General features: G+C 36.6%; 1 protein-coding gene across 2 annotated transcripts in view; it reads right to left on the reverse strand.

Moving 5' to 3' along the window:
• Positions 1-26,077, reverse strand: part of WDR41 (WD repeat domain 41) — a 43,830-nt gene that overhangs the window by 6,284 nt on the left and 11,469 nt on the right. For both annotated transcript variants that reach the window (XR_002142918.2, XM_011226297.3), the window contains exons 3-9: positions 24,166-24,214; positions 22,864-22,995; positions 20,323-20,385; positions 16,157-16,268; positions 12,041-12,103; positions 6,804-6,914; positions 1,152-1,336 (exon numbers count right to left, since the gene is read on the reverse strand). Coding sequence is in view for 1 of the 2 variants with exons in the window: in XM_011226297.3 (XP_011224599.1) it covers positions 1,152-1,336; positions 6,804-6,914; positions 12,041-12,103; positions 16,157-16,268; positions 20,323-20,385; positions 22,864-22,995; positions 24,166-24,214 (715 nt within the window). In the remaining variant the exon portion in view is untranslated. The remainder of the gene's footprint in view (positions 1-1,151; positions 1,337-6,803; positions 6,915-12,040; positions 12,104-16,156; positions 16,269-20,322; positions 20,386-22,863; positions 22,996-24,165; positions 24,215-26,077) is intronic.

The raw sequence follows: 26,077 nt of genomic DNA on the forward strand, positions 1-26,077 counted from the left end.
ATCATCAATAATTAACGGCCCCTTTGGGCACCTGGGTGGCTCAGTCGGTTAAGTGGCTGCCTTTGGCTCAGGTCATGATCCCGGGGTCCTAGGATGGAGCCCCACATCCCTGCTCAGCAGGAAGTCTGCCTCTCCCTCTCCCTCTGTTCCTCCCCTCAGCTCATGCTTGCTCTTCTCTCAAGTAAATAAAATCTTAAAAAAAAAAAGAAAAAGGCTCCCTGTAGAAAAAACAAACCTCCCAGAAAGAAGAAATACTACGGAAAACTGAGTAATGCTTTATTAAGAATTTATAGCAGTTAATAAGCATCAATCAGTTGGAGGAGCATGTGACTCTTGATGGGGGGGGGGGTTGTGAGTTCAAGCCCCACACTGGGTGTTGAGATTATGTAAATAAATAAACTTAGAAAAAAACATGCATATGATTACAAAAGGTAAACAGTATAGAAAGGCACAAAATAAAGTGGAAAAAAAAAAGCCTCCCCCTTTTGTAACTCAAGGGTCACAACTCTTAAATATATTTCTTATGATTACATTTAGAGAAGTAAGTCCCCTTTGCACACATTTTCTAAGCCAGTGAGGGGAAAAGAAGAAATGTACAGATCAGAGCCAACATTCAATAATCCGTTGGTACCAATCTCTCACTGTAAAAAAAGATGTTAAGTGTTTCAACAGCATCACCACCAAGGTCTAAAGGAATGAATTTAGTAATTCTCACATAATCATCTTGCCCCAGGATGCTAGTAGACTAAGAGAAAAACATTCCTAAAATTTTTAATTTCCTTTACCTCTGCAGGAAATGCACAAGCATCTTCAAAAGGATCCTTTCCCAAAGTGGTTCTCAAAGCCCATTTTAAGCCTTATCCTCAAATCCTATGGGATTATTTAATCCAACCAAAAATGTCAACAGTGTTTTTAAATCTATGGACTATTTAATCACTTCCTTGCCTCACAGAGAGGAGCTAAGATTAAAATGCTTTTTTAATAAAAGTTACACAATCTTTGAAAAATATCAGAACACTTTAAAGCACAACCTGAACGTGGGGAATGATACCTTTCTATATCCAAGAGATTAAGTTTAAAAAAAATAGAAACTGGGTTTACTAAAAAAGCCAAGTTTATAGGTATTTTCTCAATTATTATTATTTTTTTACCTCTTCATCCCATGTGAAATGATGAATAGAAATGTCATTTGGTTTTTGGCAGAGTTTTATTTCTTGCTGGGTGTCCAGCTGTGGAGATGGGTCCCAGAAGTTGCATTCACAGGCCTGCACAGTCCAGTCCAGGATATCCCAGATGATCATTTCTCCAACATGGGAGCCAGTTACGAAACTCACATCTAGGCAGAGTTCATATTCGTCTCATTAGTTTTCATTATATGTAGACTAAAGGTAAAAAAGGAATGGACTGCCTAGTAGTACCGCTCTATAAAACAACAATATTTAGAATAGTGAGGTACCTAGACAAGCCAAACAGAAAGCTGCATATAACGGAACATCAAGACAGAAAGAGACTCAAGTCTACTTGGTTATTTAGTATGTGAAAATAGCATTTCAATTCAGTGAGGAAAGAAATGCCTCACACTGGATTATTTAGTTAACTAACTGGAGAAGAGAAATAAAAGAACCTTACCTTGGATCATATACCGTTTAGAAAATGGACCCTTCTCCTGTGTCTCTCTTTTCCTGTCACACTACTACCATACTCACGACACTTGTAACACCAGATGTGTGTGGGCGTTTACCCACCAAGCAATTCTGCAACACCGGCTGAGTGTCCTACAATTTAACTCATTCTGACGCTCTACCTAGAGGTAGCATCAGATGCCAACTGCAAGTCCAGGTTGTTACCTGTGCTTCTGACCAATCAGCCGGAAGTCAGAGGTTCTCACAGCTCCCCCTCAGGTTCAATTAATTACTAGAGCAGCTCCCAGACCTGAGGAAAACAGTTCCACCAGCTTATTATAAAAGGATATGATAAAGGACAGAGATGAGCATCCAGATGGAGAAGATGTGGAGGACAGGGTGTGTGGGAAGGGCTGGAGGGCTGTGGAGCTTCCCTGTCCTCTCCAAGTGTGCCACTCTCCCAGCACCTCCACCCCACAGCACTGGGATTTTATGGAGGCTTCATCATGTAGGCATGATAAATTATTAACTCCATTTCCAGCCCCTCTCTGGAGAATAAGGGGTGGAGCTAAAAATTCCAAGTTTTTAATCACCATTTGGTCTTTCTGGTGACCAGCCCCCATCCAGAAGCCCACTAAGAAACAACGGTCTCATTACCACAAAAGACACCCAGAAAATCCCAAGAGATTTAGGAGCTCTTATGTCAGGAAATATCAGACCAAATATTAGCACAAAAGATGCTCCTTGTGCTCTTATCACTTAGGAAATTACAGGGGTTTAGGAGCTGTGTGCCAGGAACTGGGAGCAGAGACCAATATATTCTTTCTATTATTTTACATATGCCAAAGTAAGTTTCAAATATATTAGAACATTAAAGGTGCTTAAAGTAGGGGCGCCAGGGTGGCTCTCTCGGTTAAGCATTTGACTCTTGGTTTCAACTCAGATCATGGTCTCACGGTTGTGAGCTGAGTCTGCTTGGGATTCTCTCTCTCCTCTCCCTCCCTCCCCACCCGCCGCCCCCTGACTCGAAGGCAAGCTCTCTCCCTCTCTCTAAAATAAATAATAAAATCCTTTTTAAAAAGTGCTTATAATAAATAAAATCTTAAAAAAAAATAAATTAAAAAAATACAAAGTGCTTAAAGGATGAAAAAAATAAAGGTAAATGCTTTTATAAATGTGGAGTGCTAAAATAAGCTATAAAGGAAGCAGGGTGGGGAAAGATATATTTGTAAATATCTGCTTAGCAAAAAAATTACATTTAAATGACAAATGGCTGGGAAACATTTACAACTCAGGTGTCAAAATGGGTTTATTATACTTGATACATAAGGAACTCCTAGAAACCACTAGAAATAAGATAAATACTCCAGAAGAAAAAATGGGCAAAAGACCTCAACAGGCAAAACAAAAAATATAAATGATCAGTAATCATGTGAAAAGATGTTTAATTTCCTTAATAATCAAAAAAATCTAAAAGCAGTAAGATACTACTTACTGACTTTAAAACTGGGAAAGATTTAAAAGAAACAGGAAAATACACAATGCTGGCAACAGCACAGGAAATCAACATACTTTGGTCCTACTAATGTCCTAGTACAAACTACCACAATCCTTTCAAGTTTGTTGATATGCATCAAAACCTTTAAAAAAAATGTAAACCCATTGATCCAACAATTCCACTCCTAGGAATTTATCCTGAGGAAAGTAGATAAAAGATATATGTAAAACAAGGTTACTGTACATAATATTAAAAATGTGAAGATAATCTAAACATCCAGTTGGGGTCTGAGTAAATAAGACCTCTACAAAATAAAACAGTAATGCTATTATTAAAAATTAAGTTGTGAAAGTTATGTTTCTATTGCTTTAGAAATACACCCATGACATACTACTACAAAACCATAAGCCATATGTGTATACATATACATATGCTCAGCGAAATGCCTACAAGGATATGGATGACCAGTGCTTACATCTGCAGTGTGGGACAATTCTAATTTTTACATTCTTCATGCTTCTATTTTCTCATTTCTCTACTATGACTATGTATTACTTGTGTAATAACAAGTTTTTATAACCTTAAAATAAGTGAGCCAACTAAGAAACCTTATAAATTATATATTTAATAGAAAAGGGACAACTGCTGACACTAAAAATTATCTTAAAGAAATTAACTTGTTTTAATCCTTACATATTTTTGGTAAGGTAGAACAGAATAATACAATGTGAGTCTAAAAACCTAAGTTCTAATTATGGCTCCATTACTAGCTACCTGGTCCTCAGAAAATTATTTAACCTCTATCTTGGATTTCTCATGCATTAAATGAGGATGATTGTAAAAATCCAATAATAAATGTATAGCCATTTTAAAAAGACATCAAATATTATCTTTGAGTCCCTAGGATTACTTTGAGCTCCCAGTATTATTCCATAATAATGGTATTAAATATCCAGTTATTTATAATTTAAGAATACAAAGATGAGTTAATTATGATTTGATTATTCCATTTATCAAATGAACCATGACATAAATATCTAATAACCAGATGAACACTCTCTTAGAAATAAAAAATTACCAACAATCATACATGTAAACATTTTGTCTTGGTTCAAAGTCCAACTTCTATAGTTTATTAACAGACTACAGAATTCGCTATGTGAAAAAACAAGTTCACTTCTCATCTGTGCAGAGAAACAAGTTTCTAATTTTAATAGTGGGACAGTTAAGGTGATACTACTCTTTCCATGACCTTCTTTTCCATCCCTCTCCCTCCTCTTCCCAATTTCATTCAAACTACAAAAGAACCAGAGAAGTTCAGTAGTGAAGATTCTTGACACTGACTCTGCATGTGTCATCATAACAGTTAACCTGAGAGCATACAGCTGCCGGCTCTGCCTTAATCCTCCCAACTGTCTGTGATTCATCTATGCGTTAGAAACGAAGTATTTGTGCCCAGTTGGAATTTTTCACTTAAAAAAAATACCGGCATTCAGCTAAGTCAGTGTAATTTATCACTGTATAATATATATATTCCCAAACAGGTCAAAATGTTTCACACAAAACAACCTCAATGCTATATATGGATGGATTTTCATCCAATATAAGTATCAAAAGTCACTTAGTATGAAATCTTATTCTTGTACCTATCCTTCCCTCACAGGTACTAATAATTTGTGACTACCATATCATGCTGTCAAAACAAGAAAAGGAATAAAATGAAGAAGCACCAGAGCCTTTTGCTAGAAGACATAAACAAGGTTATCTTGTACGTCTGTGTTAGAAAACCTTCTGCTCAGGCATTCAGGTATCTTTGGCAAACCTGTTCCTCATTACCCACATTTGTGGGAATTCTGTCCTACCATCCTAAGGTTGCCTGGGGCCTCCTCAATGAAAACGTACTTCCCCTGTGAAGTGCAAACCCAGTAACTAGCCACATCATCCACTGGTAATTGTGGGGAGAAGATACAGGGCTGAGAATGGAGCTGGGAATTGTACAACATAATCATTTCAGGATCACAGAAATCTGCAGTATAGCAAACATGCCTACGTATAAAATAAGACTATCACAATATCATTTTCAAATTCTAACAGACTCTTTGTCCATATATGATTCCTCAATATGCTTCTGGCTTATTATGTAGTGTAATTTTGCAGTCAGGGAGTTAATAAAATAAAAAGTACTAGAGGTTTCCTGTAATTTTCATTACCAATCTTTCTGCTTTAGATTTCCATTTTCCTTCCCTTAAGAAGTTGGCAAAGAAATACTTGAAGAACACTTTCTTGCTTAAACTCTTACAAGCTTCTTTATGTATCACTCAGCATGAGAAATGCCATGAGGTCAAGGCCTCTTACGTAACATCCCATCACCTCCGTTAAAGGAACCGTGCTGGATCAATGGTACCAATGCTTCATCACTAAAACAGAACTAGGCCTGACCAGTGTAATGGGCCAGGACACTGCTGTGGTTTGCTTAGCAGCTTCTTGGAGTTAAGGGCTTGGTGTCAGAGGGTCTCCCAAATAAGAGCTTGTCTTTTGTGCTGCCATCCGTGGCTAGAGAAAATAAGAGACCCCAGAGAAAAATAAAAGGGTGCTCCAAACACGTTACTTCTATCACCACAATGTGGTCTTTAGAAAGACTTGCAGCTGGGTTGTCTAAGAAGATGGCTATTAGGGAAGAGAACTATGGAGCTGGAAGGACATTCTCACACATGCATCTGAAAATGTGATTCAATGGCATAAAAATGGAGACTACATTTGGTGCTGTCTGTACCCCTCTTTCCTTTTCCTTCATTTGGTTATGCAAAGTATTGCTCAAAAAAGAGCCAACCCAGGTCTCAGGTCAAGGAGTGCAGTCCAGGCCTCCCACTACATCATATTCATAGCATCCTCACAATTCTCTTATGTTTTCCTTCAGACTATCATCAAACTAAAGCCACCCAGGACTCCTCTTGCATGACTTTGGAATACAGATCCGCCCCCCCGCAGAGGTCTGATGATACAAGGTATCACTTTATTTGAAAGTGAGCCAACCAAATCCCAGGACTGGTGGTTTGTGATCCTACCCTGCCATCTGATGACAGAGTCAGCTCACAGGAGATAATGATTAACATTATTGTGACTCCAAATAAGATGTCTGGAAAGTCAGAGCATATAACCATGAGATATGACCCAACTTCTGCAGACCTTTACTTTATCTTGATGTATTCTCTGGCAGTCTTCAATCATGATTACAATGCGCTTGAATCCTGCTCCTTCTGCTCTAAGTGTATATCCTGCTACAGGATATTGTAATGTGTGGTTTACAGAAGGAAAACTAGACAGAAACATTTGCCAAAAATGCTGCAACGCGTAGTAAAGGGTTAGTATTTCTAGCCTATGACAGTCATCCCACAGCTACCATGCAGTACCTGAGATACTCATGCTCCCTCCGTCATCTTTTTTCTCTGCCTCACTCTATTCTTCTTACGTCTACACCTTAGACCTACAACCTATGAAACTTGATCAGTTCCGCTGGTTTAAACCTCAGAGTATATTAGACTGCTGATCCCTACCAGTGTAAAGCATTATTTTAATGATGGTAATTATAGAATCCTAGAACAAAACAAGACTGAAGTTCAGAACAGGTTCTGTTAACAAGTGCAAAATTTGACAGAACATAAACACGTACACAATAAGCTTACCATTGACGTTAACCAATGAGAGAATATTATCCTGGTGATCAAGGAGGCGCTTAATTTCAAGAATATCCCATTCTAGGGATTCTTCTGTGGGTGCTACCAGCCGGAAAATTACTAAATGAAAATACAGATATAATTTTATTCACATGGTCAAAGAAGACAGAATTCTATTTCTGCTCAAAAAGCTAGCATTTCATTAAGTGAGAAAGATCTAAAATACTGAAAGACCCATCTCCAAAGAAAGCCTTATTCATACTACTTTACAGTATTTCCTTCAAATGCTTGAGATGTTTGAGACGATCTACTAAAATCCCAAGTGAGTGTGTCTTTACAACTGTTCCTTTATTAAAACTCTTCTAAACCCAGAAGTCTCCATCCTATCTCGGGCTTCAGGGCATGTCTGGCTATCCCGCCTCCCTCTCTCCTTGGTCAGTGGACTAGTCCACAACCTAGAATCATCCCCAACATCAGTTTTCTCTACTCATGTTCTCAGGTCAGTAAGCACCACTACAAAATAAGCAGCAAATTCACGTTTAACTTCACCTTAGTGAAGATTTTAAGCTGCTAATAATTTTTTAACTTTTCTTGATACTTAGGCATAAACTATTGAATTATAAATTCTGAGAACATGCCTTATAGTTTTTGTGTGTCAGATATTCAATGTGTTCCTTTAGTATACTTTTGACTATAATAAATGTTCAGTGCATTGCTTTATTATCTAACTTTAACAAATACTTTTATTTACACTTGCATAAATCCTAACTTTTTTTTTTTTTTTAAGATTTTTTATTTATTTATTTGACAGAGATAGAGACAGCCAGTGAGAGAGGGAACACAAGCAGGGGGAGTGGGAGAGGAAGAAGCAGGCTCATAGCAGAGGAGCCTGATGTGGGGCTCGATCCCGTAATGCCAGGATCACGCCCTGAGCCGAAGGCAGACGCTCAACCGCTGTGCCACCCAGGCGCCCCTCTAACTTTAATCAATACAGAAAACCCAAAAATCAAATCAACAGGAATGATTCTATCAATATTTACTAAACATCTATTATGTTCTAGCAACTTAGACATCAAATGTGAGGAAGGCCCAGTCACTGCCCTAAAATACAGTCTAGAGTGGGAGTGAGATTCACAAACAAGCTTGGGATCAATGTATTAAGCACTGCAGGTAAGTCATTGTACCACATGCTATGATGCTCACAGATCACGATGACTAATATCTGAGAAGCGGGAAGGTCTCAGAAGTCATTTCCTTCATGTGGTGGCTAATTACTAACATCTCTCTTCTTTCTCACATTCCTCTCTGGAAAACAGGTCATACCATATTTCTTTCTCTGTCTCTGGACAATATGTTACCAACGGACAAATCTCTAGCCAAGTTATTTCATCCTGACAACCATTCACATTCAAACTTTGGCTGTCAAAAGGAGGACTTTCAGTAAATACAAAGGGAACGCCTCCTGAGACCTACCAAAGTTGTGTAAAAATTCTGCTTGTAGTTGGAATACTACTAAGTCACCTTGAGATTGGGACTGCGGAACAACAGGCAATGTACTATTTAATCAAACTTACAGAAATAATAACCTGAAATACTGACAAAAAAAGGAAACCTACCAGATAGGTTTCTACAAACTACCAAGTACTAAATATAATGTGAAACTGTTCAGTGAATCCACAGTGGCCGCTACAGACAAGTAGTTACAGGGTCACCTAGGTAATAACTTCAAGGAAATAAAACAAATATAAATTAGATCCAAGGACAAAAGGCAAGCAATAGTCAATTCTAAAAAATGGCTAAGAAAAAATAGCCTGGTCTTCTAAACCAAGACGAAGTCTCTGAGCTGATAGCCTTGCTTAGCTAGCAAAGCCTCAGTCACTGAAACACACAGTGCACTCAGAAATGTTATCACCTATTGAGGGGCGTCTGGGTGGCTCTGTCGGTTAAGCATCCACCTCTTGGTTTCAGCTCAGGTCATGATCTCAGGGATCCAGCCCTGAACTGGGCCCTGAACTGGGCTCTGCACTCAGTGCGGAGTCTGCCTGATTCTCTCCCTCTCCCTTCCCCTCTGCGCCCCACCCCGCCTCGTGCACACACGCAATAAATAAATAAAATCTTTAAAAAAAATAAAGAAAGAAATTATATTTCCTGTTGAAAGGAGCATGCCCTCACACAGAAAAAGAGAAATTGGTATGGAACATCTAAAACCAAGAACATGGGCACAACCTGGGTCTTGGAAATAGAAAAGATACTCTATTTACGAGAATGAAATTTATTTTTATTTTTTACTTATCTATTTATTTAAGTAGGCTCCATACCCAGCGTGGAGCCCAATGCAGGGCTTGAATTCATGACCCTGAGAGCAAGACCTGAGTTGAGATCAAGGGTCGGAGGCTTAACCAACTGAGTCACCCAGATGTCCCTGAAATTTCTTTTTATATAAAAGGAAAAATGGCACTGTATTTTATGATAAAACAAAATGCAGAACCTTATTTTTAAGATTACATATTTTTTACAACTTATTTTCTGAATAAAACCCACTTTAATTCCTTCCCTTTTTTAAGATGATATTCTAACTTCCAATGAGGCATTACTGTTGTTTTTATTACTGTCAATGAACTGACTCAATTAGTCATCCATTCAATAAAAATCTCTCATTTGTTAACAGAAAGATAAAAATCTCTAGTTGTCAAGGAGCTCACATTCTGAAGGGGAGGAGCAAGGAGAGAACGAAAAAGTAAACAAGTCTTTTTTTATTTTTTTAAATATTTATTTAATATTTATTTATTTAAGTAATCTCTACACCCAGTGCGGGGCTCAAACTCACAACCCTAAGATCAAGAGTCATACGCTCTTCTGACTGAGCCAGCCAGGCAGCTGCCAAAAGTCTTTTTTTAAGTAGTAAGCAGAGCGCACCTGGTGGCTCAATCAACTCTTGATTTCAGCTCAAGTCGTGATCTCAAGGCTGTGAGACTAAGCCCTCTCCCTCTCCTTCCGCCCCTCCTTACCTCTCTCTAAAAAAAATTAAAATAAAAAAAAGTAGTATGTGAAATGACATATATGGGATTATGAGAATACAGGGGAAAAACTTCTGAGAGCAAAAACTTTTGAGAGCAGAGATTATTAGGTAAGCAAGCCTTCATCTTCAAAAAAAGTCATACTGGAGCTGAGCTGTTAAAAAGTAAGTAGGAATTAGCAACATCAAAGTGGGCAATGAGTAGGAGGAAAAGCCCTGATACAGAATGACAGGAGAAGTGAAGGCACAGAGGTGAGAAACAGCTCAGGTAGGAATCCCAGGCAATTCAGTGTTGACAAACATGTGACACAGGGCTTAAAGGAGGTAGGAGGAAGAGAATAAAGGGTTCGATTTGACATGTTGAAAAGTCTAGACTTTATCTTACTGGTGTCTCACACCGGTCCTCTAGGGCAAAGATTTCATTCATCTAGGGCAAAAATGAGAAAAAAGGATCACATAAGTTTTGTATGAAACTAAATATTTCAATTTAAAGTCCTATTCTTTGCTGAGATCATGTTCTTCATACTTTTTTGTTAAAAAATAATTTTACGAAATGAAGGTGGTAAATGATAGTTTTTGATTTTGTTTTTAATGTTTTTACTAAGCAAAATACAAATCTGGCAACTCTCTGTTGATCTCCAAAAAGCTGAACTCTTGTACTAGTTAGAAATTTGAAAGTGTAGAAATGACCGCTGTAGACAATAGAAGCCAATGAAAGTTTTAAGCAGGGGAGTAGCCTGCCTTTTAGATAGAACATCTCTGGTACCTCCTGGAAAATGTTTCTGAGAAGCCCTAAACTAGAGGAGGAAAAGACACTGGAGAAGTACTACGGTAGAGGAGAGGAAAGAAGGTAGGTTAGGAGACTAGCACAAAACAACAGGCAAGAGGGGAGAGATGAGAGCCTGAATAGAGCAACAGCAGTGAGACAGAAAGAAGAGGATCAAAATTAGCAGTCCTCGAAATATGGCCCCCCGCCAGCAACCTCAGCAGCACCAAAGTACCTGTTAGAAATGCGAAGCTCAGGCCCCAAACCTACTGAATTAGAAACTCTAGGGATATGACCCATTAATTGGTGTTTTTAGCAAGCACTCCAGGTCATTTTAATGCACAGTAAAAGCTGAGAACCACTGAGTCAGGTAGCAAATCAGCAAAACTCAAAGTGATTGGCTGGCTACAAGAGGAGAAAGGCAGGGAAAAACTAGGCAAGGTTTCCAGCTCCATCAAAAATATGGGAAAACTAAATTTCTGCAAGGAAAAGAAAAAACTAAACACAGAATTATCATATCTTTCTAAACTATTCTATGGAAAGAAAGGTATGCACAGGGCCCAGAAAATTACTTCTCTGACACGATTACATGTGGAAAGGTCAGTTGAAGAAAGAGAAACTTGGCTGCAAAGCAATGGAGGCTGCAAACAGCACTGAATAAATGATAAATAATTTGCTCAGGTTGTACTGGCATTTGCAAGTCTCAGTTCTGGTCTGTGGAAAAAAATAGCACAAGCAACATCAAATGCCCTCTGGGGGATACATAAGAAAAATTCTTTTAGAAAAAAGCAGCCTTCAAACAGCAAGCTTACTTTCTCGGGACCCAAATTCCATTCAAAAGGCAGTGGGAACAAAAGGTTTTTTTCACTCTGGGCTCCCCAGGAGTAAAAGAGCCATTGGTCAACAGTTCTGTGGCCCTCAAATACAAGTTTATAATCAAGTAATACATTTACAAAGTTCCTCTTGCTACCCTCTTCCCTCTGCTCTGAAGGAAACGATATAAAGTCCTCCCAAGAAAACGGGCCCCACTCTGGCTTCCAGAGGCAAAAACGCCATAGTGGCTGTCTTAGTGAATTCCCACGAAGACTGTCCTCCAACCATCCAACTCAAGTTTTTATTTTCCAGAATGCTGATAGCTGCTTTATGTGGTTAAAATGTCTGCTAAGTGTATGACTACGGATCAGCAGCAGAGAGGACTACGGAATGTAAACAGCCTTCTCTACCATCAGACATGTAGGGTTATCCTGCCCCCATTTGGCTAGGTTAGATCAAGCACAGAACAAAAACTCGCTAGTGGCTTGAATGTCTCAGTCTCCACATCAGTTCAACAATCGCAGGAGGCCAACACTGGGGCAGGGGCAGATGTCCCTTAAATTAAAAACTTATGTGTCTTTCCAAAATGTGTATACAAGTCTAGTTTTAAATTTTTTAAAAAAGAAATAAAAGCAAAAGAGTCCTACTCACTCAGTTCTTTGCCAACTGCTGCCACAACACAGTTCTTAGGTATTTCAATCAAAGCACTGATCCCTTAAAAAATATATAAAACAAAGATCAAATTATATTCTTCCAGGATGACATCAAAAATAAAAACATTCTCAGATTCATGTCAGTCATTTCCCATAAAAGGGGTGGTAACAATAAAGGTGACAGTTTGCTACACCACATCTCCACGCTTACCTACACATGGAAAATGATTCTGTGAAGACTACGTGAGACCTAAAGAAGACACTGACTTACTAAGGGCAAGACATGCTCTTTGAACATTTTTACCACTGTGGTCAACTTTTTTACCAGGAATCCCCTAAGATAGTCACCATTATTGATGTGGTCTTGGGATATCGGTGAGGTCAGGTTCACTCGGGTGGAGTCCGGAGCCGATGACCAAGAAAGAATTCTTGAGACGTCTTTGGTGCAAAATGGTGGTTTCTTAAAGCACGGGGACAGGACTTGTGGGCAGAAAGGGCTGCTGCCCCGGGTTGAGAGGGGTGGCTGATTATATACTATGGGGTTGGGGGAGGTAAGGAAAGGGAGGTTTCAAAGGGATTTTCATACGTTAAAGACAACTCACAGGATACCTGAGACCTTGCTATTGTCAAGTTAAGGTTGTTTTTCCCTCTAACAAGGTGTTAACATGAAGATAATTGGGAACTTCCTGGAGGAACATTATACTTCTGCCTGCTTCAAGTATCTGTCAATGGGCTGCAGCCTATAAGGCCCTTTAATTGTGTCTACATTGCCTTCTGGAAGCTAGGCCATTGATAGAAATGCTTTGTTCTTGTAAATTGCTAAGACATTTGTAAAACTGAGGGAGACTCAGGTCCTGCAGGACTGTGATCTCCATAAATTAACTATTTGTTTCTTTCCCTTCAGCCAGGACATCCCATTGGCGGGCGGGGGTTGTGAGGTGTCAGCTTCTGCTTTGTCCTCAGCTTGCCTTCTGTTCCCTCATCATTACCATTTACAAGATGGCCAGTTCAAATAAGACGTAAAGTTGGCATTTTTCTAAATGTAAATTTTAAAAGCCTGAACAGGCTCCCTGGCAGTAAATGAGTTAAGTCACAACAGTCAAGAGCTAAGAACATGGCCCTCAAATACATGTTTATAATTAATTAGTACCTTCATAAAATTCCTTGTATTACTGGAAGAGTAAGAGAGTTCCGAGTATCTTTTTATAACTAAATCATGAAACGATTTTAGGGTAACCTTAACTTTTGTAAAGACGTTACAATTATAGCTTTGTCAGCAAGATTTAAAGAATTGATATATCAGATTCAGAACCACCACAAGGTGGTAACAAAACTTATTAAATTTTCCATTATGAAATATATGTAATTTAAATCTATATACACACATACACAAACACACAAAAATATTTTTGTAATTTACACATACAAATTTGGAAAATATTCTACTCGTTTGCTTTAACTTCCCACCCACCAAAAAACTGGCACTCTGGGGATATGGGGAATATTTCTAACCTAAATCTTTCCTCCATGTAGGGCTGTTTTGACAGTATGCTTTGTACTTTTCCATGTTCAAGGAGGCGGGGATAGTGGAGGTGGGGAGGGGGAAGCAGCGGTACAAGCTAAAGCAGCAGAGGAGACAGGAGAGCAGGTGAGGGAGTAGCAAGAGGAGAATTCTAGATACAGAAAACAGCTTGTTAAAACAATGTCACAGGAGTAAAAGGTACAGCACAAGGAATACAGTCAATGGTATTAAATAACACTGTACAGTGGCAGATGGTAGCTACACTTGTAGCAAGTACAGTATAACATACAATTGTTGAATCACTATGTTATACACCTGAAACTAATGTAACATTGTGTCAAATGTACTCGAATAAAAAAAAATTTTTCTCAAATAACGAAAATTCTGGGAACTCAGCAATCTAGAAGTAGCAATTTCATACACAAATCACAGAACAAGCTGCTGGAAAAGGAAAGATATCCTGTGTTCTAGGCCAAGGTTCTTTCCACTACATTGTACTAAGACTATCTTTGCTTATTTCCAAGTACAGAATAACTGCCTCCAGGCGCCCTGCTAACCTTAAATCAGACTTATGAAAGGAGCTTCCTGAGCTAAAGGTCTAAGAGCATTGCTAATTCAACGGCATCCTGTAATTTGGAAAACCCAAATCACAGAAGGCTCACCAATGGTTACCTGTGGTCTTCTCAAAGCTTTCTAAAAGATTTTCTCAAAGGTTTCCACTATCTCTTGAGACACTGATAAATAGGGCAATACTGTGATTACCTAGCAGTACTCAAAGGTAACTTGCAAAAGAAAGGGAGACTACAATAATAGGTAGTTCCTTACATTAACATGTAAAACATTCTTGTTAGCCCTGATTTCAGTATTTCACAGCAAAGTTACTAAAAATTCATGGAATAAAATTCAGAGGTAGCCACAAGCTAGTGTAAGAAACACAAAGGAAAATATACATGTAAATAGATAAAACTCATGATAATAGTGATGAGGGAACAGAGGACAAGCTGAGGACAGGGCAGAGACTGACACCCTGCAAACCGCCTCCCCACCCCCCCCTCCCCCGCCGCAATGGGATGTCCCCAGGCACTCCTGGCTGCCCAAAAGCTAAGGAAAAGAAAAACAAATGGTTAACTAAAAGAGATCACAATCCTGCAAGATCTGAGTCTCCCTCAGTTTACACATGTCCTAGTGATTTACAAGGAAGAAGCTTTCTTATCAATAGCCTAACTTCCAGAGACCCATAATTCAGTTTCCTGAAGCCCTAACATTACCATTACCTCCATTAAATTGAGGGAGGCTGAGGCAGAAGGAAATGTTAATACAACAGAATTTCTTTTAAACCTGCAGCCCACTGACAAGGACACGTGATAGGAGGAAAGTAACATTCTCGGGAATCTCCCAACTATCTTACTGTTCACACCTTCTAGAGGGGCCAACGACCTTAACTTGACAATGGCAAGGCCTCCAGTATCCCACAAGTCTTCTTTAACATATGAAAGTACTTTCTCAACCTCCCTTTTTCCTTACTCCCCCAACCCCATGGTATATAATCACCCACCCCTCACAACCCCGGTGCAGCAGCTCTTTCTGCCCACAGGTCCTGTCCCTGTGCTTTAAGAAACCACCAATTTTGCACCAAAGATGCCTCAAGAATTCTTTCTTGGTCATCGGCTCCGGACTCTACCCCACTGAACCTCACCTATATCCCACAACCTCATCAATAGGAAATATGAAAATACAATCTAGATATCACCAAGATTACTATTGATCAAACATTCAGTGGAGAGGTAAAATTGTAAATCCTTGAACGGTATGGATTTATAAGACATCACGTTAGTTTTCTGACATTTTATAGTATCTATGTGGAGATGAGTTAGTTCCAATTACAAACTGTAAATTCAATTCACAGGGCTCCTGCTACCTTTGACATCAATATGCTTAATAATGTTCTTTCTACACTGTCCATAGGTGTATCTGATTACTTTCAGAAACATAGTTAACAGTATATCACATGACTTCAGTTATTACTCAAATTCACTCATTTATACTTAAGTATTTTTGCTCTGTCAAACGGATTTTCTTCTGTTAAAACCAAAAATATCAACCAAATTCTGAGAAAAAAGGATTTTATTAGTAAGTTTGCACCACGTATGAACTTTATAGCAAAACCAATTATAAAATGAAGTCATCCTTTGGAATCTATTCAAAGTCTAATAACCTCACAAATAAAGAAGGAAATGCTATTATAAAGTCAAAAAGGTTTAATTCCACATGTCAATGTGCTCATCAAACTCAGTTTAGGAACAGAGCCCAAGAGCATAAATGAGAAGGTTTTTCTTGACCACTTTTGAGAAATGCTGTAGAAAGGGAGGGAAGGCCAAAGGGGGAGGGTCTTCTCCCTCCAATTTGGGATGGAAATATATTTTATACAACCATGAACCTGAGTTGGGGAAATACGGTTACAGGATATATTCAGAATTGAAAAGAAAAATCCCCTATATTAACCTCTGTATTCATGGAAAGCCTCTTTGAACATTCATTGTCTTTTAAAGCCTATCCATCATGTTTCATAATTACTTTAATTTGTTTTCTTACCTGTATCAGAAAGGTGACTGGTCTTACACAGGAGATCTAATTTTTGGTTCCACACACATAAGTCATTCCCACCAGAGAGCCAAACATCTAGTCTCTGAAGAACAATTAAACACTGCAAAATTCATGGGAAATGTAAATCAGTTTAGAATTGCAAGCATTCACTGGTGGTTTTCAAATATATCCACAAGTTTTCTACTATTCTCTTAAGGGGTGAAGCTTAAGTGTCCCACCCTTGAATGCGGGCTCTCCTAACTGACTAGCTTCTAACAAACAGAATGTGGCAGAAGGGATGGTATGTGGTTATAAGACTAAGTCATAAAAGACATGGTGGCTTCCTCCTAGCTCTCTCTTGGATCACTCGCTCTAGGGCGAACACATCCAAGCAGCCATATGCAGAAAGATGCACGTGCAAAACAGGGAGACTTTTGGACAATAGGCAGCACTAATTTACCAAGCACGTGAGTCCCCTAGGAATCTCCAACCCCAGTCAAGCCTTCAGATAACAGCAACTTCATAACACACACTGAGCCACAACTACTTAGCTAAGCTGCTCTTTATTTCCGACCACAGATACTGTGAGGTAATATTTATTGCTTTAAGCAACTAAGTTTTGAAGTAATTTGATACCCAGTAATAGATAATTAATACACAAGGCTTAAATAAACTTCCTTTAAAAATAAAATTGGAAATATGACCTTACTTCTTATGTAATTCTCAAATTAATATCTCCTAATCCTTAACTTAGGAAAATGAGTGTTTCAAGTCTATAGAAGTGCTTTACCTTGAATAGTACTTTAAAGTCCACACCTTTAATTGTACTCTGCCTACCCAAGACTCTGAGTGAGCACAAGAGTAAGAGTGACAGAGAAGAATAAAAAAGAAAAGGAAAAGGTCTGGTAGTCCTGTCTAAGCAGAGGGTGGGGCTGCTTTTAAAGCTGTTGGAATAAAAAGTGTTGAAAATAATGCACTTTATATTTCAAGAGCTCCTAACTTGACTAATTTTTGAATGTTTAATATATCAGTACTTTGTTCTTTTGCCAAATAATATTCCACTGTATGGACACAGCACATTTGTCCATTCTCAGTTGGAGGACATTTAGGTTATTTTTGTATTATGTATAGAGCTGCCATGAACATTCACGTACAAGTTTTTGTGTGGACATATATCTTCATTTCTCTTGAAAATGAAATAGGGGGGCGCCTGGGTGGCACAGCGGTTAAGTGTCTGCCTTCGGCTCAGGGCGTGATCCCGGCGTTCTGGGATCGAGCCCCACATCAGGCTCCTCTGCTATGAGCCTGCTTCTTCCTCTCCCACTCCCCCTGCTTGTTCCCTCTCTCACTGGCTGTCTCTATCTCTGTCAAATAAATAAATAAAAATCTTTATTAAAAAAAAAAAAAAGAAAGAAAATGAAATAGGAACACCTAGGAGTGAGATTGTTAGGCCAAATGATAACTCTTTTTAACATTCTGATGAACAAACAACTTTCAAGGTGGCTATACCATTTTACAATTCCAGCAGCAACATATGAAGGTTCCATTGTCTCCTTATCAACACTTGTTATTACCTGTCTTAGATATTAGCCATCTAGTGTATATGAAAGAGTACTGCATTATGATTTTGACTTGCACCTCTCTAATACCTAATGATGTTGAGCTTCTTTTCACATGCTTTTGGCCATCTGCATATATTCCTTGGAGAAATAGCTTTCACATTATTTTTAATTGGGCTGTCTTTTTATTGCTGAATCTTAAGAGTTCTTTATATATTCTCTTAAAATTTCGGGTGGGGGGGGGAAAGCCTGCTGGGATTTTGGTGGAGACTATGTCCAATGTGCAGGTCATTTTGGGTAGTACTGCAATCTTAACAATATTAAATCTGATCCATGAATATGGAATGACTTTCCATTTCCTTAGATTATCTTTAGTTTCTTTCAAAAAATGTTTTGTAGTTATTCATGTGCAACTCTCTTGTTTCTTCCTTAAATTTATTTCTATGTATTTTATTTTTTTGGATGCTACCATAAATTCATTTCATTTTCTTAGTTTTTCTTAATTTTCTTTTTTTCTTAATTTCATTTTTGGATGTTCATTGCTAGTAATACTGATATTGTATACTGAAACCTTGCTAAATTCGTTTATTAGTTCTAATTGTTTTGGTTATGAATTTAAGATTTAGTATATAGATCATGTCACTTGTAAATACAGTTTTATTTCTTCCTTTTCAATATGGACACCTTTTATTTCTTTTTTATTGCCGACAACACTGAACAGAGCCATCCTTGTCTTCTTCCTGATCTCATGGGAAAAAGTATCCAGTTAGTCTTTCACCATTAATGTGATGTTAGCTTTGGGGTTTTCACAAACGCCCTTTATTATGCTGAGGAAGTTCTCATCTATTCTTAGTTTATTGACTATTTTTACCATGAGAGGGTGCTGAAATCTGTAAAATGCTTTCTCTGCATCTACTCAGATGATCATGTTTTTTGTCCTTTATTCTTACTACAGTATATTACAGTTATTGATTTTTCAGATGTTAAACTGAGATAAGTCTTATTTGGTCATGGTGTATAATCCTCTTTATATGTTGTTGATCTGGCTTGCTAGTATTTCTTTAAGGATAATACACTTCTTTTGTCACTTAACATCTTATTAGAATTTTCCAAACTCCTTATGAATTCTCTGAAATACCATTTTTAGCATATGTATCTACTGTAATTTAAGTAAGACATTTAGGATACTGCCAATCATCCATTTATAAAATATATCTTCAACAGCAATTTATACTCTCACCAACAATAAAAATGCCAACTTCACCATTTCCTTGCTAATACAAACCCTTATGAAAACTTCACTAGCTAAAAAAAAATAAATAATAATATTTCTCATATTTATTAGGGATCTGAATTTGATAAATTATCTCTTCAAGACGAACTGAACCACTGAAATAAAATGAGTGAAATGCTATTTTTAACAATGTCTTATGTGAAACATGATCACAGCAGGAGTAAATACAACCATCTAACTAACATTATAACTTCTTTAAAAAGTACTTTCACCATACTGCAGTAAGATACCTCTTAATGATCAGTTCCTATTAACAGTTCACCAAAGGAATTGTCCAAAATACACCAAACTTTTTCTCCTGTTCCTAATCCCAATTTCTTCAATTCATGTATTTTCATTTGAAACCTTACGAACTCTGTCAAACAGCAAGAATATTTTTTAAGGAATTTAAAAACAGCATCTTTTCAGATCAAATAAAGCATAGAAATTTTCATCAAATCTATATTTTAATAACTTCCTCAAAGGCAGTCCACTGTTAAATTGGATACAAGCATTTCTGGGCACTTTCTTCCGCTGAAACTCTACTAAACTGATAATAAGAATAGCAATAGTAGCATCAGATGGCTACCACAGAAGCTGCCTTTTAGGAAAAAAAATCAAATACCTTGATTACTGGCACACAGCAATTCTTTCTACATTAAAAAAAGTGTTCGCTCCAATATAAAGACAAATTATCTTTAAAACAAATAAGGAAACGTCGTATTTTACAAGACTCTTTCCCCAAACTTGGTGACATTATTGAAAAACAGTGGCACTTTCTTAAGAACATCCAAGGTAATTTCTTCTGTAGGAATCAAAACCAAGTCCTCTCCAACTTGGGGCAGAGTTCCTATCATGTAATAAGCTCCAATTAATATTTGTTTGTAAAATGAATGAACCTAATAGTAGCAGCCAGTTAGCCACATGACGTTTCTTTAGAACTAAGTAACTGATTTGTCTCATCTTTATGACTTTATAAAAAGCAGAGATTGAAATGGGACAAATAAATCCATGTTTTTAGTTCAAAGTACAAAAACCCCCAGACTAGCTACAGGTATAGTCATTCTGCAAGTAACATCTCTTCCTAGAATTACCTACAAGAAACATAGTATCCTTTTCCTTATGTTGCTATATATTCAACCCTTGATCTAATTTCAAATTCAAACATTCTAACATTTAATATACAAGCTCTCACAAATCCAGTCTTAGAAGAATCAAATGACTGTAGGTATGTGTGGAAGAAATAATTCTTAAAACCAACCAAAGTAATTTCATCTAACTTATTAAACATTTTTTCTGAGACAAAAACATTATTACCATAGAATAACAACTTAAGATTTTACCTTTACAGTAGACTGGAAGCAGGATACCTTCTGAACTTGTCTGCCAGTATCACAATCCCATAACTACACTTACGTTAAGAAATAATTTCTAAACAGAACATTAAAATATCAATGAGGAGATAACTTTTCTAACAATTAAATTACAAATGTTACACACTCAGAAAAATCTTGAAATAAAGCATAAAATATTTAGCATTTATACTACCACCAAAATTAAATCATACAGTGAGTTACAACTTAGCATAGCAAGCTTACAATTTAAAATAAGTTCGAGGCAAATTTTACAATGAAACTATCTGAAAATGTCAACAGAATGAATGGCCTGAATACTGAATATTTATAGGCATTAAATACGTCAAGTGTTTAAATTTTAGGACTTATTCTCCAAAATAGTCCACCAAAATCAAATAAACATTGAATATAAAGTATTTATACTGAAAACTATCAACTCCATTAATTCTTACTTGAAACCTCCTTCAACACGCATGGCCTGATTTGCTACTGTTACACTAACTCAAAGAAGCCAGTTACAGCATATTACTTCTAAGCATATTTAAAATAATTAGAAGACCTCCATTAAGTGTCCGAGCTTAGTCTGACTCAAGGAGCGTAACGATTTTCAAATTTTTCACCCCATTTCCTAAAGTCACATATACATTTTACAGTATGTCTGAGCACACATTTTCATACATGCATATAAATATATAAATACATACACACACGTATATGGATAGACTTGAGACTATCACCTGACAAAAATTAAAAATTTATCTTCAACATTTAATTAATGAAGTTTGTTAATAGTGGAGGCTTAAGCAGCCTGGAATTGTTTTTAACAAGAAAATTCAACAAAGAAAATGACTCTATACCATCATTTAAAAGTAAAGTTCATACTGATACCGTCTCAACTACTTATCTCTCTACTATAATAGCAATTTAATAATTGCCTCTAAGCATTATTATAGTACCTCAGGAATGTTCTAATAAAAACAAAGTATTTTAAATTCTTTTTTTTTGGAGATTACACTGATACTGAAAACAAACAAAAAGCTTAGGTCCTAAAATAATATTTGTCTCAATGGAACAGTAGTAATAGTTATTCCGACTCAAATATATGTAATACTGCTTATGCAACATTGTCATCACCACAAAATACAGCTTACCGCATGTAAATCTTACCTTCAAATTTTTTCACCTATTGGCAATCTGTCCAGAAATCACTTGAGCTAATGAGCTCATTTAAAGTGTGTTATGGGGCGCCTGGGTGGCTCGCTCAGTTAAGCATCTGCCTTCGGCTCAGGTCATGATCCCAGGGTCCTGGGATCAAGCCCCGTGTCAGGCTCCCTGGTCAGCAGGGGATTCTGCTTCTCCCTCTCCCTCCACCCCTCCCCCTGCTCATGCTAAGGCATGCACTTTCTCTCTCTGTAAATAAATAAAATCTTTAAAAAAAAAAAAAGTGTATAATAAGGTCTGCCCTGGTTCTGCATAAGCCCAAGAAACACCTACTCCTTTGGGCATACTCTAAAACTTACTTCCCTCATGCTTCAAACTATTTAAACAGAATTCTCAGATAAGCACAGACTATTTAAAGCTAAAATCTGATATCTTTTTTTTTTTTTAAAGTAAGATTACAGTTTCCATTAAGTATCTGGCTAAGGCCTTCATAAATCTAACTCCTCATATAAATATTAAAGGCTGAATTTGTTTAAGGAAAGTATTTTATGAAGGCAGTATTAAACAGTGGTTCAGAATTCCGATCCTGCAGTCAGACTCCTTGCCATCTGCCCTCTAATGGCTGTATTACCTAGGGCAAGTTATTTAACCTCTCTGTGCCTCTTTTCTTTTCTGGAAATGAGAATAAAAATACTTATTAAAAGAATTAAACATGTTAATATATATAATATGGAATATATGTAAAAACATATGTAATATATGTTAAATAGAACAATGCCTGGCACACATAAGTGCTCTCTCAAACACTTTACCATTTTGTTACGCCTTAAATTTTTACCTAAAAGTACAGGAGGGGAGAATTTACTCTTTTAAAATTGTTCTTAAATACTAAATATTAAACACTGAGCAGATGGTAATTCACTTTTCTGCCAAGCTCAGTTCAAAAGGTTTTTATGGGTTGGGGCCGTTATATTTCTTTTGCTGTTCAATGCTGTATAGACAAAAATGTGAATTATTCTCCTGTCTAACTCATCTTTGTTTTTCTAAATTGAAAAGCGAACTGAGATAAGTACTTTTAAGCCCAAATTCTCCCAAATTCTCCATTTTCTATAACTTGATATAATAGTAACTCTGGAAAGAACAGCTTTAGTCATGGGGTTTCCATCAATAATAAGCCTTTAACCTATTTCCAGTCTAATACTTTTCAGATGACTAATACTTTTAAGAAGTGTGTTATGAAGGCTACAGCAAAATCACTTTGCTAAAATGAATGTACAGAGAAGCCCCCAAAGGCTAAAAACTAATAATGTATGTACTAGTCCCTTGGGTCACTATAGCTATTTCACTTTCTTCCAGATTTAAGGATATAATAACTGTTCTATCAGCAGAGGCTGTCAAGATCAGTTGATTTTTTTCTTCACAAGCTTCCGAGGAAGGAAATGTAATAAGAGCTGTTATCTTTTGAGTGTGTCCATTAAGTTCCAGAAGTTTTTCTCCTGTCTGAAATACCAATAAAATTTTTAATAGGCTCATATCATATTTATAACTTAAATAACCTTAAATGACAACATTAAGAAGAATCACCATGTAGAAAATACATAATTCCATTTTTAATTACTTAGATGTTATAACTTCAAGCAATCAAATAGAATCTAAACAGGTACTGAAAGGGTAGCCATAAATAATTTTAATTATTTTCTAATAGAAAATACTAATTTTTAGCATATTTTATGTGAAAATTTAAAGGAATATTCTTAAAACTATACCGTGTGGTTTTAAGAATTGTGTAACTTAAGCATAAAAATATAAGTAACTAATCTACAGGAAAAAAAAACAGGGAGTCCTCATTAGCCAAGTATTTGTTATCTAAATCTCCAAAATTAAAATGTTGTTGAAGGAAATAAAAGTTAGCATAACAACTCAATACATATATTGTACATATCCAACAGTAGTTCAACCACTCATAAAGTCAGTCTCAACTCCATGTCTAACACCAACAGCTATCCCTATCTAACCAGTGTCTTCCGCTATCAGTCTCTCACTGACTTTCCCAAGTAGTAAACATATAAAAATCCAATGTAAATATAACGTAAATTGCAAATCCTTCCAAGGTTGCAGGATTTCATGAACGTGGTAAATATAATGTTAAATAACTGCTTTAATCAATAGCAAAGCCATTGAAAAATGAGGATCTGACAGAGTCAGACTAGATAACAATCCAAGCAACAGAAGATAAATGCTTCAAAAGAGAATAATTTGAGTATCAAAAAATTAGCCTTAAAAACCTGGTGAAGCCTTAAATATTTTTGAAAAAAAATTAGCCTTTTATTACATTGACTATTAAAGTCAAACATAAGAATATTATATCATGCTATCGTACAATTTTGAAATAAAAATTCTATCTCCCACAAAAATCAACAGTTGATTCATTTTCAGAGTCAGTGCATAGTTGCTGACAAACTTAAAATTCTGTTCAGTAAGATTAAAACTTTCCCTATTATGAAATATTGGTCCCCATTTTAAATGGATTCATCCTAAGTAGCCTTTTTCAAGTATTAATTACTTTCAGTATACTTACATGCAGGTATATACCCAGACAGTGTTTATGAGTACAAACTCAACTATACAGTCATGTCTTTATTACACAATTCACACAGAATTAATACACACCTGGGCATTCCACACAACTACAATTCCATCATCACCAGCAGAGGCAAATCTGGGTAGAGAAAAAAGGTAAAAAATAAAATAAATTTTAAAAAATCTGGTGACATGTATATGCTGAAATTACTAAGAACTATCAGAATTTATTAATGGTATCCTGACTAATATTAATGTTGATTAAGTTAAGCTAATTCAACAAATAATTATGGACTACCTTCTAGGTTTTGTGCCAGGTACTGAGATTCAAAGATAAACAAAACCATTCACAGCTTTACAATGATCAACTGCTAAAACCATAAGAAAGGGGGAGACCTATAAATAATCTTTAAAGTCCTTCCTGGCTTTAAAAATATGATTAAACCCTTACTTAGGTGGTATGACACCAAACTGAGGAAGAGCTTCACTGATAGGAAGTCATATTCTAAGTGTGGAACAAAGGAATCATGTCTTCAGAGAAGTTCATTATTTCTATTATTTTTCTCTGTAAAGATATTTTAACTTTACTATTTAAAGCCAAGATCTCTCCTTTGCTCCACTTGGCTCTTGGTCTTTTCATGTAAATACTGTGTTCTTAGTTCGGAAGCTTCCAGGTTTTTTGAGGGTTTCTGTTTGTTTTTAGTGAAAATACTTGAAACACAAAAACGTAAAGGAAAATTTATTTCCTGCCATGAAAAAAGCTGTGATGAACTCAGTTATAGCTTCTCTCTCCTCTTTACTTCCCATTCACTATACATAAAGGAACAATCATATACATTTTGTGGAGTAGACAATATCCATGATACAAAGAGTGCCAAGAAAAATAATTTGTTGTACACGATTACTCACCACAGTGAATGCATTATAGTAAAATCAAGAAAGCACTGTTCTCAAGCAATATACCAACACAGTGGTATACAGCAATCACACCATAAGCATGTCAAGTAATTTATTAATAATGTAGTATATAAGTTTGTAAATGATTCTTTAATGAATCAAAATTGACCCAAAGTTGTTCCCATATCACTTTCATTCACTTAAATTCAAGGTTTGTTTTTTGAATAGGAGAGAAACGAGTGGTGTTATAGAAAGCCAGCTATGAACTGTGTATAACTGGCCCCTTGTAGTTAACAACCATTAATAAATGATAATCCACTAGCAATGACATTTAAAAAATGTGTTCTTCCTTGCAAGACTGTGAGTGGGTTTCACAAAATCTGGGTACACCCCGAATGTCTTCATTACAGGAAACACTGTTAGCCATCCAGGTCTATCACTGGGGAATTGATACACTAGGACACAAAAGTTACTTGTTCCTGAGATTATCTGTTCTAACGAATTTTACCGCTATATGAGATTCATAAAATCGCACTACTTCAGTCATATAACAATTTCCTTAAAACTCAAACTGAGCTTCAAGTTCTAATTTCTCATGCTCAGTTTCAGAGTCCCATAAGTAACTATTGTCCTCACTGGCTCTGACAATTCCCATACTCATTTCAGTACTCCTTTCTAAATCCTTCAATTACATCTCCTCCTATAGGAGCTAAGAGATTATTCAGGAGATGGGAAATTGGTCAAACACATCCTCACCGAAGTCTGTTAACCATTTTTTAATAGAGAACTACGTATCTTTTTAATGGAAGGACCCTGAGAACTTCCTATGTAACTAATGAGAAATCTCATGCAGAATTATTTTTTAAATCCATGCCTAACATTTATTCTTATTTCAAAATGAAGTATATAAAAGATCTGGAGATTTAAAGGAAAACACTCATTTTTAAATTAAAAATACAATCTATTATTTAATAACATACATTTTTCTGAATTAGAATACTAAACAATGCCTAAGTGTCAAAAACAGTTGCTGGACGTCAATCTTTAATAGCTTATGTTTCTAGGCCTATTGATTTCTTTTTATTTGTATAGTGATGGTAGGGAG

Source organism: Ailuropoda melanoleuca, chromosome 3 (genome assembly GCF_002007445.2).
Source record: "Ailuropoda melanoleuca isolate Jingjing chromosome 3, ASM200744v2, whole genome shotgun sequence".
Classification (NCBI taxonomy): domain Eukaryota; kingdom Metazoa; phylum Chordata; class Mammalia; order Carnivora; family Ursidae; genus Ailuropoda; species Ailuropoda melanoleuca.